A 16,125-nucleotide genomic window follows, 5' to 3' on the forward strand; every position below is an offset into this window, starting at 1 on the left:
TTCATCTTGTTTATTTTTTTCCTCTCTTTCTCTATGATCCTCTGTTTTGTTTCTTAAATTCCACATATCAGTGAGATCATATGATAATTGTCTTTCTGTGATTGACTTATTTCGCTCAGCATAATACCCTCCAGTTCCATCCACATCATTGCAAATGGCAAGATTTCATTTTTTTGGTGGCTGTGTAATATTCCATTGTGTGTGTGTGTGTGTGTGTGTGTGTGTGTGTGTGTGTGTGTGTGTGTGTGTATACCACCTCTTCTTTATCCATTCATCTGTTGATGGACATCTTGACTCTTTCCATAGTTTGGCTATTGTGGACATTGCTGCTATAAACTTTGGGGTGCACGTGCCCCTTCGGATCCCTACATTTGCATCTTTGGGGTAAATACCCAGTAGTGCAATTGCGGGGTCGTAGGGTAGCTCTATTTTCAACTTTCTGAGGAACGTCTGAACAGTTTTCCAGAGTGGTTGCGCCAGCTTGCATTCCCACCAACAGTGTAGGAGGGTTCCCCTTTCTCTGCATGCTCACCAACATCTGTCGTTTCCTGACTTGTTAATTTTAGCCATTCTGACTGGTGTGAGGTGGTATCTCATTGAGGTTTTGATCTGGATTTCCCTGTTGCCGAGTGATGTTGAGCACTTTTTCATGTGCCTGTTGGCCATTTGGATGTCTTCTTTGGAAAAATGTCTGTTCGTGTCTTCTGCCCATTTCTTGATTGGATTATTTGTTCTTTGGGTGTTGAGTTTGAGAAGTTCTTTATAGATTTTGGGATACTAGCCCTTTATCTGATATGTCATTTGCAAGTATCTTCTCCCATTCTGTCGGTTGTCTTTTGGTTTTGTTGACTGTTTTCTTTGCTGTGCAAAAGCTTTTTATCTTGATGAAGTCCCAATAGTTCATTTTGCCCTTGCTTCCCTTGCCTTTGGAGACGTGTCTGGCGGCCAAGGTCACAGAGACTGCTATCTGTGTTCTCTACGATTTTGATGGATTCCTGTTTCACTTTCATCCATTTTGAGTCTATTTTTGTGTGTGGTGTAAGGAAATGGTCCAGTTTCATTCTTCTGCATGTGGCTGTCCAATTTTCCCAACACCATTTGTTGAAGAGACTGTCTTTTTTCCACTGGACATTCTTTCCTGCCTTGTCAAAGATTAGTTGACCATAGAGTTGAGAGTCCGTTTCTGGGTTCTCTATTCTGTTCCATTGATCTGTGTGTCTGTTTTTGTGCCAGTACCATCCTGTCTTGGTGATGACAGCTTTGTCATAGAGCTGGAAGTCCGGAATTGTGATGCTGCCAGCTTTGCTTTGCTTTTTCAACCTTCCTTTGGTTCTTTGGGGTCTTTTCTGTGAAAATGTTGATGGCATTTTGATAGGGATTGCACTGAATGTGTAGATTGCTCTGGGCAGCATAGACATTTTAACAGTATTTGTTCTTCTAATCCGTGAGCATGGAATGTTTTTCCGTTTCTTTATGGGGATGATGTTGTTTTAAACAGGAAGAATGAGCCAAGGTAGTAAAGAGGAAGGATCGGGGCGAGCCCGAGGAAAGGGGTGGTCTGGCTCAGAGCCCGAGTGACTTGCTTCGCTCCTCTCCTTCCCGGGATCGGCTGCTCCGTGTCACGGGTTCTGGCGTCTCTCTCCCTACAGCTTGTGAATGTGACCCCCAGGGCTCATTGAGTTCTGTCTGCGACCCCAATGGAGGCCAGTGCCAGTGCCGGCCGAACGTGGTTGGAAGAACCTGCGATAGATGTGCTCCTGGCACCTTTGGCTTTGGCCCCAGTGGATGCAAACGTAAGTTAATCAGAACTATAATGTATTCACTGAGATGAATCTGAGAAATACTGGTGTGGGTTCCGTGGCTCCAGAAGGTGGGGCGATGCTCCGCAAACTGATCACGCAAGCATAGGGTGCTTCTCTCTGGGGTGGGTTTGCATTGAAGGAGTTTCTCAGGGTGGTTCCACCGTTGCCTCTTTCTTCAGCTTGTGAGTGTCACCTGCAAGGATCCATCAATGCCTTCTGCCACCCCATCACTGGCCAGTGCCAGTGTTTCCAGGGCGTGTACGCTCGGCAGTGTGACCGGTGCCTACCCGGGTACTGGGGCTTCCCAAGCTGCCAGCCCTGCCAGTGTAACGGCCACGCCGATGACTGCGACTCAGCAACGGGGACCTGCCTGGGCTGCCAGGACTACACCACGGGGCACAACTGTGAAAGGTACGTGCTCGCCGCCTCTCCAAAGTAAAGAGAAGGAGATGGTTTTGGGCTGAGCGGACAGCGTATTAGACAAACACAAGGCAGAATCTCTACCAGATTCCAGAAGGCTCGTTCATTTCCGATCACCTCCGTATTTCCTAGGAACTTATTCCATTATTGGGTGCGCCTTTAGTTGATACCTTCTGGGTGCCGGGCGCCATGTTGGTGCTGGGGATACGGCAGAGAACAAACAGGAGCTGACCCCCTTGGAGCGCCATCCTGGAGGTCAGCCTAGATCTGGACAGAAATCCTCAGTCTCAGCAGATTCTCGCCTAGGATGAGCGTTCTGAAATGTGAATGCCTCATTTGGGTCAAAGTAGAAACCAGATCCAAATAGAATTTGGCATTTTAGACAGCTCTATTTTTTTTAAACACTTTCATGCAGCTCCAGCTTCCAGGAGGCCATGTAAAATGTGCAAAAGTAGACCTGTTTTCCAGTTAGCAAATTAATTGAATAATTATTACGGATGTAAAGCGCACTACGCTAGATACAGCAAAAGAGGACCTAGAATGTGCCCCTAATAACATTACGGCCAAGCTCAGTAGATAGTAATGCACATGATGAAATTACATGCCGACTTAGACTGTTCATTCCTAATGAAAGGCAGATCTGCGACGAGAACTGCTGTTTTTGGAGTAATGGTCTCCACCTTTCATCTCAGTTAACATGCATCCACTCTATCTGGGACTTTTGTTTTTAAAATGTCAGCAAATGCCTCAGTGCAAAAATTGTTCATCAGATGAAAGAGAAATTGCCAGTGGATATTGAATATATGATCAACTTATGTTGGGAAGACATGCGTGGAAGCAAATATAGGGTTTTCGGCTCTGTGCTAGAGTGCTGTTGAAGAATTTGGAGGTTCCAAGGGTGCCTGGGTGGGTCGGTCCATTAGGCCTCTGCCTTCAGCACAGGTCTGATCTCAGGCTCCTGGGATCGAGCCCCATCTCGGGCTCCAGGCTCAGCGGGGAGTCTGCTTCTCTCTCTCCATCTACCTCTGTGTGCTTGCTTGCTCTCTCTCTCTCAAATAAATAAATCTTAAAAAAAAAAAGGAATTTGGAGGTTCCAAATTCCTTCCAAGCACAAAATTGCCTTGTAAGAAGATAATAAGGAAACAGTTATTAATATATTAATGTCATCTCTTTTTTTCTGCATTAAGATTTTCATTATTGTTCTTTGGGAGATGGAGAATGAGTTCAAAAGAGACAGATAAGAAAATGAGATTAAAAAGAACAAGAGGGTGAGGCAGGGAACACAGGTGGTCATCCACCACGGGGGTGTGAAATCCAGCACGGGCCGTGGGGGGGTCGGGGGCGGGCATTGTGGCATGACCAGCATCCCGTGCGAAGAGTTGGCTCGGTATTTGTGACTGTTTGGATTTTATTTGTAAAGCGTTTTGTTTCTTATAGGAAAATGCGAAAGGGTGTGGGAGGGGAAAAACATTTAGTCCTACATTTGGATGACAAAAAGTATCTGGGATTCTGTGAGGCAACTTCTCATCATTCTTTTCTTCATTCCAAGATGATCAGAGTTTCAGTCCTGTGAATTCAAGCAGCCGCTCTGGGCTCAGCTCATTCCCAAGGGAGGGTGGAGGGAGAGGCAGGAAATGAACACTCAGTTACTATCATGAGGTATTTGGATTTATTTCACCTAGAAAAGCCTTCTAGAAAACTTTCTCAGAACCCGTTGTACAAACTTGCTTCATCTCGGCTGACTTTCCCAGCACATAACTGGAGGACGTGCTCTTGTATCCTGTCTGTGTCTAATTAAATAGAACGTTAGTCCCCTCTGGACAACTTTCCCTTCTCTTTCTTCATCTCCTTCCCCTCTCCCCATTTAAAAAAAATATTACCCATTTCAAAAGAAAAAAAGCAAAAATACCCCCCCAAAAAACCCAAAGAACAAAAACCATGACAAACAAAATGAATTGGAAGTCCTCAGACCTCAGGTTCAGTTCTGCGTCTAACCTGTTCCATAGCCCTGAGTGAGTTAGCTCACCTCTCTGAGCGTCCAGCCGTCTGCTGATAGAATAGGTTGGATTAGATGATCTCCAAAGTCCCTTCACCCTTTGTTACAGCAGGAAAAAGTAACCCCACATCAACCAGTCATGCTGAGAAATGTTGAAAAGCAGCATCCCATAGTAAAAGAATGCCTTGCTACAAGTCAGGAGGCTGAATTCAAATCCTGGCTCATTACATACTGGCCGTGTAAGCCTTGCCTGTCCTTTAACCTCCGTGGACTCCTGATCTGTAAGGGGAAGAGGTGGGAGTTGGTAAATGACCTCCCTCTTGCCTCTCCTAGTTTGAAACCACCTGACAGACACAGGAGTCCTGCAGCTAGAGAGCATCCTTATCAGCTTTGTTACTGGTGAAGGCTGGAATGCAGAACAAGCCACCATGGGCTTGCTAACTCATCACCCCTCCCGGGCAGGGGCAGACAGACAGACAACCACACACTGCCTTCCCGCGGCCCCCCCACCACGCCCACCTCCTTCCCCAGACTCTTTAATGCCAGGCAGAACGCTCAGGGCAGGCGGGCCAGGCAGCTGATAGGACAACAGGGGGCACGTGAGGAGATGTACCTCTTCTGGGGGGGAGTGAGTGAGGGCCCTAACGCAGTGCCCTGCACGTGTGATCCCCAGACGGGCAGCATCAGCGTCACATGGCAGTGACTAAGTCAGAAATGGAGGGATGAGCCCAGCAGCCTGTTTTAACAAGCCCTCCAAGGGATTCTGATTGGAGCGAACCCTGGAGAACCGCTGCCCTCATGGAAAATCTTCCAAGTGGAAATAGGAGGAATGGGGGGTGGGGAGCGGTGAGTGTTCATAAGCAGAGAACACGGTTTCTAAGACTCTTTTTTGTAACGGGTTTCTTACAATGGTGGTTCCTGGCCCTCTCTCCTCTGGGACTGATGCAGGTGCTTGGCCGGTTACTATGGCGATCCCATCATCGGGTCAGGAGATCACTGCCGCCCTTGTCCTTGCCCAGACGGTCCCGACAGCGGACGCCAGTTCGCCAATAGCTGTTATCAGGACCCCGTGACTTTGCAGCTGGCTTGTGTCTGTAATCCTGGGCACATCGGTAAGTAAGGTCGAGACTTCCGGAGGAAAGGACGTGTCTTTCTGAGTTTTAGTTGTGCATGAAGGAAAAAGATGAAGAGTGCGACAATTTAGTGTCATGTTTACCAACCTTAATTAAGACCGAAGGGAACGTGACATACAAAAGATGCTCTTTTCCCTGTTTGGCATGTGGAGTAAATTCTTGAGTGTCTGCAATGATGCTCTAAGAGCAGGAGAGCAAGTGCACTTGAATCCCTGAGTGAGTCCCCTTCCCCAGCTCCTGGCCGAAGAGGCTCAACGTGGTGAGGTGGCCACATAGTGGGCAGATGGAAGACGAGAACTTCATCCCCAGACACCTGAATTAGCCAGACTCGATATGTTCTTTGTTGTCGATTATACTCCCGGGCTCTGCCAACCCTTAAGGAGTGGACTTAACTTGTGATCACTCCCTTTAATTTCCTCCTTGATGCCACGGTTTCAGATATTAATGATGCCTAGCCGTAGTTCAAAAACACTGGCCTAGATTTCAGGTCCTCTTTCCAGCTAATGACATGGTCAACCAGGGCTCGGCAAGGAGCCCAGCACCTCCTGGGTCAGTGCTCTCGGCAGGAATGTCGGGGGGGCTGGACGTGTCAGTCAGCAAGCTGAACAGCTTGTGCTTGGTCCCTAGGCTCCAGGTGTGACGACTGTGCCCCAGGCTTCTTTGGCAATCCCTCGGATGTGGGGGGCTCCTGTCAGCCTTGCCAGTGTCACCACAACATCGACATGACCGACCCGGAAGCCTGCGACAAGGAGACGGGGAGGTGCCTCAAGTGCCTGTACCACACGGAGGGGGAGCACTGCCAGTTCTGCCGGTCCGGGTACTATGGGGACGCCCTCCGGCAGGACTGTCGAAGTAAGCTCAGCTTCCCTTTGCACACCTTTCGGATGATTTCCACCGCCTTCTTCACTATCGGGGGATGTTCTTCTTCGGGTGTCTGTTTCATCTGGGAAAACACCTGATAAGCTTTTTCTTGGACAAAAGAAGGATGAGATTGACCCTTTCTTTTTGTTACATCCTTGTTTTCTGGCCAGATTGAAGTCTCAAGATGTGGCTCAGTGCCTGAGGGAGGGAACCAAAAGGAAACTGTGTAGCTGTGTCAGAATGATCAGTGCCACCCAATAGAGTGCGTTGATTTTATGCTCTGCCCGTGAACTTGCTGCCGGGCCAGGACGTAGAGGTCCTAAGTACCTCCATCCACGGATGGAGCCTTCCCGCCTAAGGGGGAGAAGGAAGGAATATCTCTCCAGTGTCTCCTGCAGAACTACTTTCTCTCTTAGCAGGAGATCAGTTAGCATCTCCTCCTGCGGAGGCCGTGCCCCCAGGCCCCCCTGTTTATACAGACATGTGGGGAATGTGGAAGGTCAGCAGGACTGGTGTTACCCGCTCGCGGGGCCTCCACCTGCCTTGTCTGACACATCCGTTACTGCTGCTCCCTGCCGAGGGTTTGAAGTCCTGATATCCCAAGTCCCACAGCAAATTTTTTTGTTATTTCCAGTTAAATCTCAATTTTCACATGATTTGCCAGCAGCTATTAAAACTCTGAGTATTTCAGAAATGCTGGTAGGCAAAATATGTCCTCATCTGCCTGGAAAACGTCAGAACTGTCTACGTTGTAAGAATTTCTGAAGAACAGCAGTTTTAGTGGGGTTTTTCTGGTTTTGTTGTTTTTGGTTTTTTGTGTTTTTGTTTTGTTTTTATTTTTGTTTTTTGGTTTTGGGGTTTTTTTTTTAATCATTTCCATTCCTTTCCCTCTTTTTTTTTTAAGATTTTATTTATTTATTTGACAGACAGAGAGCACAAGCAGGGGGAGCTACAGAAGGAGAGGGAGAAGCTGACTCCCCACTGAGCAGGGAGCCCGAAGTGGGGCTCGATCCCAGGACCCCGGGATCATGACCTGAGCCGAAGGCAGACGCCCAACTAACTGAGCCACCCAGGCGCCCCCATTCCTTTCCCTCTTGTTTGCATCTCCAGGCCAAAACCTGGGGAGGGACGGTCTTAGCCATTAGAACGTAGCTAACTTCCATATCGTCTATGTATTTCACGGATTTTATGAGCTTGTTGAGTGTAAGTAAATGGGATCGCACTGTTCATTTCCAGAGTGTGTCTGCAATGACCTGGGCACGGTGCAGGAGCACTGCAACGGCTCCGACTGCCGGTGCGACAGAACCACGGGCCAGTGCCTGTGTCTTCCCAATGTGGTCGGGCAGAACTGTGACCGCTGTGCGCCCGACACCTGGCAACTGGCCAGTGGGACCGGCTGTGACCCATGCAGCTGCGATCCCGCTCATTCCTTCGGGCCGTCATGCAACGAGGTGAGGCGCTGGTGGCCGGGGGTGAGGCCGTATGGTGTGAGGACTCCCCTTTAGGAGTCTGGGGGCGTGGCTAGCCCATTCAGTGTCTTTGCCCCAGTTAGAGGAGGGCCCCCCACCTCCTCGCGGCCAGGGTGCGCAGCCCGGCTACCAGAGCACAGACCGGAGGTCAGGCCCCCCATCAGGATGCACAAGTGTGTGCTGTTTTTCATCCACACCTGGCTGCTGCTGAACCAGACTCCTTGCTTAGCAATACAGCCTGAAAGGAAGCACGTGGCCATATCGGCACGGTAAGTTGTGCTCTTGCTTCCTGACACACCCTGAGAGCGACGTGTCCTCATGGCAGGTGCATCGCAGGAGGCCTAGGCTCACTGGCGGTGTGTGAAGAAACCCACAGATAAAGCGTAGTGTGCTCTGGCCCTTTCCACCCCTCGTTGCTGGAGAGCAGTCAGAGGCCGGCAGGGGGCCCTGGGCACCCGGGGTGGGGGGGGGCGGGGACTTCAGAGCCGGAGGGGGCTTCTCTGCTTGAGTCCCGCTGGCCCGTCTGACCGGGCTGTGTCTTGTGGCCGCAGTTCACGGGACAGTGTCAGTGCATGCCCGGCTTCGGAGGCCGCACCTGCAGCGAGTGCCAGGAGCTCTTCTGGGGAGATCCCAACGTGGAGTGCCGAGGTGAACCGCGGGGTGTTCTCCGGGGGGTGCTGGTTGGGCCGGAGGCAACACACGTGTGCCGCAGCTTTTTGTACCAGGGAATTGGTTTGTAGGTCTCGTGACAAAAGCAGTCCGAGCTCATTGTTCAGAGAACAATCTAACAGATCCTGCCCCATGGAAGGGCAGGTCGTAAAGGACGAGCTGCTGACTTCCAGCTCCATCCCCCGGGGGTGGGGGGGCGTCTTTGCCTCTGCACAAGGGCATGCACGCACCATGAAGACGCACAGAATGGCTTTTTCACACACTTTTGACCCAAATGGGCTCATCTTAACGACCTAGTTCTGCAAACTGATTCTTCCCCCTCCCGTGAACAGTATCTTGTGGCCGGCTTCCTTGTCAGCACACAGAGTTAAATGGTGGTTCTGGTCAGCTCATGCGGTTCCAGTGTGTCCAGTAGACTCTGCTGATAGTTAAGGCCCTCGGCGCATGTGTGGTGGCATGCTGTCCCCACCGTGGGAACCAGAGGGCCATATCCCAGCATTGCTCTGCACAACAGAGGAGGAGGTAACAGGAGCCCCAAGTCTGTTAAATGTGAATAAAAGCCAGATTTTCACTTAGGCTTATGACAAACAGGAGTATGAGGGAAAACTTGATGAGTTCTTCAGAAGAAAAACTTGTTAAAATCATGTGGATCGTAAGGATTGCTTAATTCTCGTGCTGTTGCAATTTTGGTTTTGACCTGCCAGGTATTTTTTCGGATCTTAAAGCAAAAGCATTTGTGGGAAGGATTTTCATAGACTGCTTCTATTCTGGTGTCATAGTCTCACTTTCGTGCTTGGGTTGTCTTCCCCACGTTTTAAGCTTATAAGTACGGATAACTATCTTTGCAGTTTTTTAACCGTTCTTCCTTATATTTTCCTTGTGACACATCTGAAATTCTCAGTCCCTGTTGGACTCTAAATAAAAAGTGACCTTTTTCTTTTTTGGAGGCAGCTGTGGCAAGAAATGATACAGAGCTTCAAGCTAGCGGTTCACTGAGTATCTCCTCTCAAAGATGAGAAACAGAGATACTATGTGTTCCTTCAGAGTCCACCCATCTGTTCCTTAATAGGGGGGCAAACTTCAGGGGACAAGGCCTGAATACAAGGCATATGATCTGCTATTTCAGTGGAGGCTTAGCCAGAAGGGTTTGTACCAACATCTCAGGTTAAGGTTTGTTCCACAGAAATGATGATTACAGTGTGGATGAGCAGGTGTTCCTTTCTTCATTGGTCATTAGTCCAGATGTTGGTTCTTCATGGGATCTCATTTTCTCATTTCCACGAGAAGGTCTGCGACATTCAGTGGGATGCCTGCTCCAGGCTGTCTCCCGCAAGTAACATCCTGTTTAAAATAGGGTTTCTGCGGGGCTCCGATCACTCTCCTGGCAGATTCCTCAATCTTGTAATGCCCCAAGGGCTTGACCTGCTCCAGGTAATGGTTCTATCATCGCTTATAGCCCAATTCCACCAGCATGTATCATTGGCAGAATAGCTTTGGCCACCAAAGCTTGCTGACCTTTCGCTCCATCTCAGCTCTGTGAGCATGAAAAGCCCGTTCCCCGAGTTAGTCAATCAGAGAATTGTTCATTTAGCGCTCAGAACTTTACCCCTCACCCTTTTATCCTCAAACTTTCAGCTCTAAATCTGCTAGAGCATTTGCAGCTTATAGGAACAGTATCAGCTTGTTCTGGTCAAAAGTTAGATCATGTTTTAGCAAATTTGCAAAGAGGGAAATCCATGGCATCCGTGTCCACCAACTACTTTGGGGTATCCAGAAGAAAGGTCAGCCTGTTACAGAAGAAATTATTGGGACCCAAGTGTTTTTGACGATCTGGGTGAACTGGAGAAAGCTCCTAACCTGCAAAGTTTCCAGAGACAGAGTCGGGACTTAGCCATGGGGAGGTCATGGCCATCACTGGGCCTGGCGTGAATGGGATGGCAGCGGGGCAGGACTAGTATGATCAACTCTAGCAGCTGGAGATCAGGGCCCTGGATGAACTGGAACATGGTCACAAATGGAAATGGGGGACAGGGTCTGACAATGAGCAGGGACGAGAATAGGTGTCATCCAAAATCAGATGCAACCATGGGGATAGAATGGGACTACTTTTCTTAAGAATAGGTAATTAATTGCCCAATGGTCTTCAATGTCAAATCTTCTAGGGCACAGATTGAGACTTTCTGGTGCCATTTGGTAAACAGCATGCTTCCAGGAAGACTTAAGGTCATAGCGAAGTTTTCTCCTTATGGAAAAAAATGTAGTTGTGTGAAAGACAAATGAGTGGAGCCTCAGACTTATGACTTGTTGAATGTTCCTATTGTCCAGGCGGGTTGGGGCTCTTGGCCAGTCGTCCAAGTCTGAACAAGCCCACCACTGTGCTAGGGATGGAGAGAATCCCATCCACCCACCAGCGAACGTGCCGGAGAAAACCTCAGCTCCAAGCTCTCCATTGTGCTCCTTGGGAGTCAAAGGGTCACACGAGGAATCTTTCTGTTGATTCATAGATAGCAAAGGGAGGGCCTCTGGCTGTTGGAAAAGGCCAGTGTCTCTTAAATCAGCGCAAATGGGAAATGTGGGCTGTAGGTGAGAGGCCCATCATCCTTATTTCTCATTTCAAATTGTTTTTAATAGAGAAATGAAGTGCATTCCTTTGCTCAGACTTGAATTTTTAAGACGCTTGTATTCTTTTCTCAGGCTGGGATTCGTTTACCGCTACCCACCTTATTCTTTATTTGCAGCATGACTTGGGAAATCAGATTTAATTCAGTTCTTTAGAGGGCCACAAATACTCTTGTTAGTAGAGGGAAGGCTTATCTTACATGATCCTAAGCACAGCACGTGTGTCCTCTGCAGGCCAGGCCAGGGGCGGGCAAATGACGGCCGCTGTGGCAAATCCAGCCCGCCACCTGTGCAGTGCATTTGTGTCTGATCTGTGGCCTGCAAAGCCTAACTATTTCCTATCCAGGCCTTTATGGAGAAAGTTTGATGAGCCAGGGGGCTCATCTCTGCAAGTGAAATAATTACTTCCCACCTTTCGTCCCCAGACCGAAGTTAGCAAGGCCAAAGAAAGAAAGAAAGAAAATGGTGGGACTGAGGAGGTAGGGAATTTAAAGCAAAATCACATTTCCTTTTTAAAGATTTTATTTATTTATTTGAGAGAGTGTGAGAGAGCATGAGCAGGAGGAGGGGCAAAGGGAGAGGGAGGAGCAGTCTCCTCTCTGAGCAGGGAGCCCGATGCGGGGCTCGATCCCGGGACCCTGGGGTCGTGACCTGAGCCGAAGGCAGACACTTAACCAACTGAGCCACCCAGGTGCCCCCCAAATCACATTTAAGTAGTGAAAAGAAGGGCCATATGCACCCCAATGTTCATAGCACCAATGTCCACAAGAGCCAAACTGTGGAAAGAGCCGAGACACCCTTCAACAGATGAATGGATAAAGAAGATGTGGTCCATATATACAGTGGAATATTACTCAGCCATCAGAAAGGATGAATACCCAACTTTTACATCAACATGGATGGGACTGGAGGAGGTTATGCTAAGTGGAATAAGTCAAGCAGAGAAAGTCAATTATCATATGGTTTCACTTATTTGTGGAACATAAGGAATAGCGTGGAGGACATCAGGAGAAGGAAGGAAAAAATGAAGGGGGGGAAATCAGAGGGAGAGATGAACCATGAGAGACTATGGACTCCGAGAAACAAACGGAGGGTTCTAGAGGGGAGGGGGGAGGGGTGGGCTATGGGTTAGCCCGGTGATGGGTATCAAGGAGGGCACGTACTGAACAGGCAAACAATGGATCATGGATCAGTACATCAGAAACTAATGATGTATTATATGGTGACTAACATAACAATAAAATTTTGAAAATCACATTTAAGAGACTAGAAAATTTAAATTTCCCTCACAGTAAAGTAGAAATGCCTGGGTAGAGGATCAGTGAACCCTTGGGCAGTAGAGCAAATCCTGGAGTCCCTGCTCTGAGGCAGGGTCCATGACAGAAGAGAATAAGCCCGTTACCTGATTATAGGACGTAGTACTTCCTCCAGGCAGGCCGGACTCCAGCACGGTGCTGAGTGCGCACTTGGCCTCATGGGGAGGGGACCCAGCAGAGAAGCTCGGCCCCCCGGGCGCCAGGCCCCGGCAGGCCCCGTGAGGAAATGGCGCACGTAGGTTAACCTAATGGCAACGAGCAGGAAGAGAGTGGTACAGACCTGTCCCACTGTCACGGGAGGGGCAGGCCCGTAGGGACGGGACTCGTGCAGCAAGCTTGCACAGAAAAGGGTAGCTATAGGGCCGCTTGCTCTTGTGTGTGTACTGAGCACTTGTAGGGGTGTTTAACACATATTCCTGCTTTTGTCCTTACAACTAATCATCTGTGAGGATAAATGCAACCTCCGCTTCACAGCTGAGAGATCTTAGGCTCAGAGAAGTTAAGTGACTTGCCCAAAAACCGCAGGTGAGGGCAGAGCTGGGCTCTGAAGCCAGGCCTGTGTGGCCCAATGTCCCTGTTCTTTCCACAGGTCTGGCGGGTCCTTGATGACAGGTTTTTATTTTTTTTATTTTTTAAAGATTCTATTTATTTATTTGACAGAAAGAGACACAGCGAGAGAGGGAACACAAGCAGGGGGAGTGGGAGAGGGAGAAGCAGGCTTCCCGCGGAGCAGGGAGCCCGATGCAGGGCTCGATCCCAGGACCCTGGGATCATGACCTGAGCTGAAGGCAGACGCTTAACGACTGAGCCACCCAGGCGCCCCAGATGACAGGTTTTTAGAGAAGAATTCTTGCCCTGGCTAGAGGTCAATAAGGGCAACATGCAGCGTGACTTGGGAAATCAGATTTAATTAGATTCTCTAGAGGGCCAGAAATACTCTTGTTAGGAGTGGGGGGCGGGGGCGCCCTCAGGAAACCATGTACTGGGGACCCATGGGGGCGATTCGGTTTCACTAGATTATGGAAGCCTTGATTGCCAGGCCTTCAGTTGTTGGAGGGGCCTGGAGGAGGAGCGGGACGGATGGAAAGAAAGCTGGAGGTTAAACCTACTGATTAAGAGGCACACAGGCTAATGTTTCCTGTTCTGGGATTGACTTGCTAGTGTTTTCTTCTAGGCCTCAATATCTATAAATTGGGTGCGTTATTCTTCATGTACGTAGCTCTTAGAGATCATGTTTTTAAACGATGAGAAAATTTAGTAGAAACAAAGGAAACCTACTGACCACATAGCCGAGAATATACGTACAGGTGAAGGTGGAATTTTTAATGGCTCATTACAATCATTATGGGCTCATTTTTAAAAATGCTAGTCTTCATCTTCATGACTTGTTCATCTTAAAGATCAGGCCCCAACTTTTGCTAAATACTTTCTTCTTTCCAAGAGAAAATTTTCGATCCTCTGCCAGAGAATCCCATTTCTTAAAGCAGGGCTGAGCTGCCGGTCCACTTAGACCCCTAGCCCTTCCTCTGAAGAGAGGAGAACAACCATTGGCCTCGTCAGAGACCATGGGCATAGTTTGTAAGTTTTAGATCCCAGCGAATGTGAGCTAGGATTGGAGGGTCTCCTTCATAATTTCAGTGTCTGTGCTGTTTTCAGTTGTCAGGTGAGAACCAACCTTTCTGCTTCAGTGGGAAGTACTTTTTTTTGGGGGGGGGTCTTTGTACAAGGTGGCACACGTGGGCCTTCCCATGTTTGCATCCCAGGCGTCCCCAGGAGAGGAGCAGTTCTGGAAGCACATGTCCACGGGAACCTAGCGGTTTCCCCCACTTCAGTTTGAAAACCTGATACAGTGTAGTCCTTTGGTGACCTTCCAGAGAAAGTTCAGGCTGGAAGTGTTCAGTGATAAAACTGCAGTCTGGCCATCTGTCAAATTCCTCTACTTTTTCAGTTAGAGGAAAGGGGTGTTGGTCAGCTCAGCTAACCTGGTCCTTTCTTCTGGAGAGAGCCGGAGCTCTGCCTGCCCTTGGAGCACTGGCCCGGACTTCTCTCCCCAGAGGAGAAAGCCTTCACGGGAGTGCACCTGCCTTTTAAATCCTACATTTTGGGGCCCGTGTTCGCCCCCTCAAAGATGCCCCTGACAGAATGAGAGCAAGAAAATGAAAAATTATTAGAGAAATTAAAAAATATATGGACCCATCCCTTGCCCCAAGTATGAATCCAGTAAGAACCTTTTTAGGACTGAATTAATGTGTGCCTTTGCATTATCTATGGGAAAGAAAGAATTGTCTAAACAATTGGCATCATGCATTCCTCTTCTTACATAGGTCATTAGGTTTGTGCATCAGCCTGCATTGGCCAGCTCCCAAAGTCCTGACTGCTCCAGCTCCACTCTTTGAAGGATGAACACACACATTCTCCACCTCCTCCGCCCCTGCCCCCTCCCTCCCTCATTCTCAGCCATCCCCCCCCTTCTCTCTCACCCCTACAAGCACACATTTACATACAAGAGGAAGGCTAGAACAGGTGGGGAACTAACAGAGGGTCAGCAAGCACTTGGCAACTGTTAGAAATGCAAATTCTCAGGTCCCACCCTAGACCTATGGATTCAGATTCGAATGTGAGGGGATGGCAGGAGGGAAGCAGTCTGTGTTTAGTGAACCCTCCAGGTGATTCCGATGTATGCCCAAGTTTGAGAGGCTAGGACCTAGATGACCCATGTAACTTCTAGCTTTCTGAAAGATAACCGTATTTTACCAAACAACATGGGAAATCCATTCCTAAAGTGTAAACAATGTACACTCTTCATCATCAAATTTCTTCCTGTTCTTCTGATCCTCAGAAACTGATGAAAGCAGTGGTTTCTGACACCTTTCCCATTATTTCTCTCGGGTGTCTCCCACTATTCCACTGGGGAAAGAGTCTGTGGTCAAATGAGTTTGGGATACAACTGGGTAAAAACGACACGAAACGAGGTTTCTCCTGCCGAACTCCTCTGAGCCTTCAATGTGCTGATGTTTGTTTGGAATCTTCCAGAGGAGGATGTCTTTCCTGAACTTACTGATCACAGAACCCTTCTCTCTAGGAACATGTCCTAGAAATAACGGTGTAGGGAACACGCTTGAAGTGATTCACAGGTCACTCAAGCTGCTCCCTGACTCATAAGAATCACCCCCCAAAACATAGGAAAAATCAAATTGCCAGAAGTGCCTGGAAAGAAACAATATGCATAAGGAAAAAAAGTTCAGTTTGGAAAACCCAAGGCACGAAGGGAATGCTATGTTTTCAACCCAAAGGTTGAAGACTGGAATTCCATAGTTTAAATCTTTGAAAAAAATCATGATGTTATTGGCAAGTATACAAAGATAAGGCCATGACAGCTTTTTGTTTCCCAGTGGAAATGTGGTCAAGCTTCACTCTGGGCAGGAAACTACCAGACACTTGCCTGACAGAAAGTCTTGATGATAAAATGTTTATCGAGTGCTTACTAGGAACCGGACATTCCTCTAAGCACTTTGGAATTAAGCTATTCCATATCCTGAAAGCGAGCCTATGGGGTAGGTATAGTTATTACCCCATCTTACAGATGTGAAGTTGGTGACTCCGTTTCCTCAGTGCACAGCTCAGGGTTGCATAGCTGGGGGGTGGGGAAGGCAGGATTGGCAGCAGCCAGGCAGCCGGAGCCTTCTAACCCCACCGCTGCACTCCTCAGACTTGCTGCCCAAGAACGGGGAGTGCCGCTGGCCAGCGAAGGCAATGAGGGATTAAACTAGCAATAAAAGGCAGGCCCTGGCAAGGGTCACATGAATAGGCGACAAACATATTTCCCTGGGTTTAGAGGAT

At 48.6% G+C, this 16,125-nt stretch overlaps 1 protein-coding gene across 1 annotated transcript in view; it reads left to right on the forward strand.

Moving 5' to 3' along the window:
• The window catches only part of LAMB1 (laminin subunit beta 1), a 70,524-nt gene that overhangs the window by 38,628 nt on the left and 15,771 nt on the right, over positions 1–16,125 (forward strand). The window contains exons 19-24 of the mRNA XM_025872668.2: positions 1,650–1,793; positions 1,982–2,213; positions 5,167–5,330; positions 5,979–6,203; positions 7,449–7,663; positions 8,233–8,329. Of these exons, the coding sequence (XP_025728453.1) occupies positions 1,650–1,793; positions 1,982–2,213; positions 5,167–5,330; positions 5,979–6,203; positions 7,449–7,663; positions 8,233–8,329 (1,077 nt within the window). The remainder of the gene's footprint in view (positions 1–1,649; positions 1,794–1,981; positions 2,214–5,166; positions 5,331–5,978; positions 6,204–7,448; positions 7,664–8,232; positions 8,330–16,125) is intronic.

Source organism: Callorhinus ursinus, unplaced genomic scaffold, assembly GCF_003265705.2.
Source record: "Callorhinus ursinus isolate GAN/ISIS: 27379988/994484 unplaced genomic scaffold, GSC_fseal_2.0 scaffold12, whole genome shotgun sequence".
Lineage (NCBI taxonomy): Eukaryota > Metazoa > Chordata > Mammalia > Carnivora > Otariidae > Callorhinus > Callorhinus ursinus.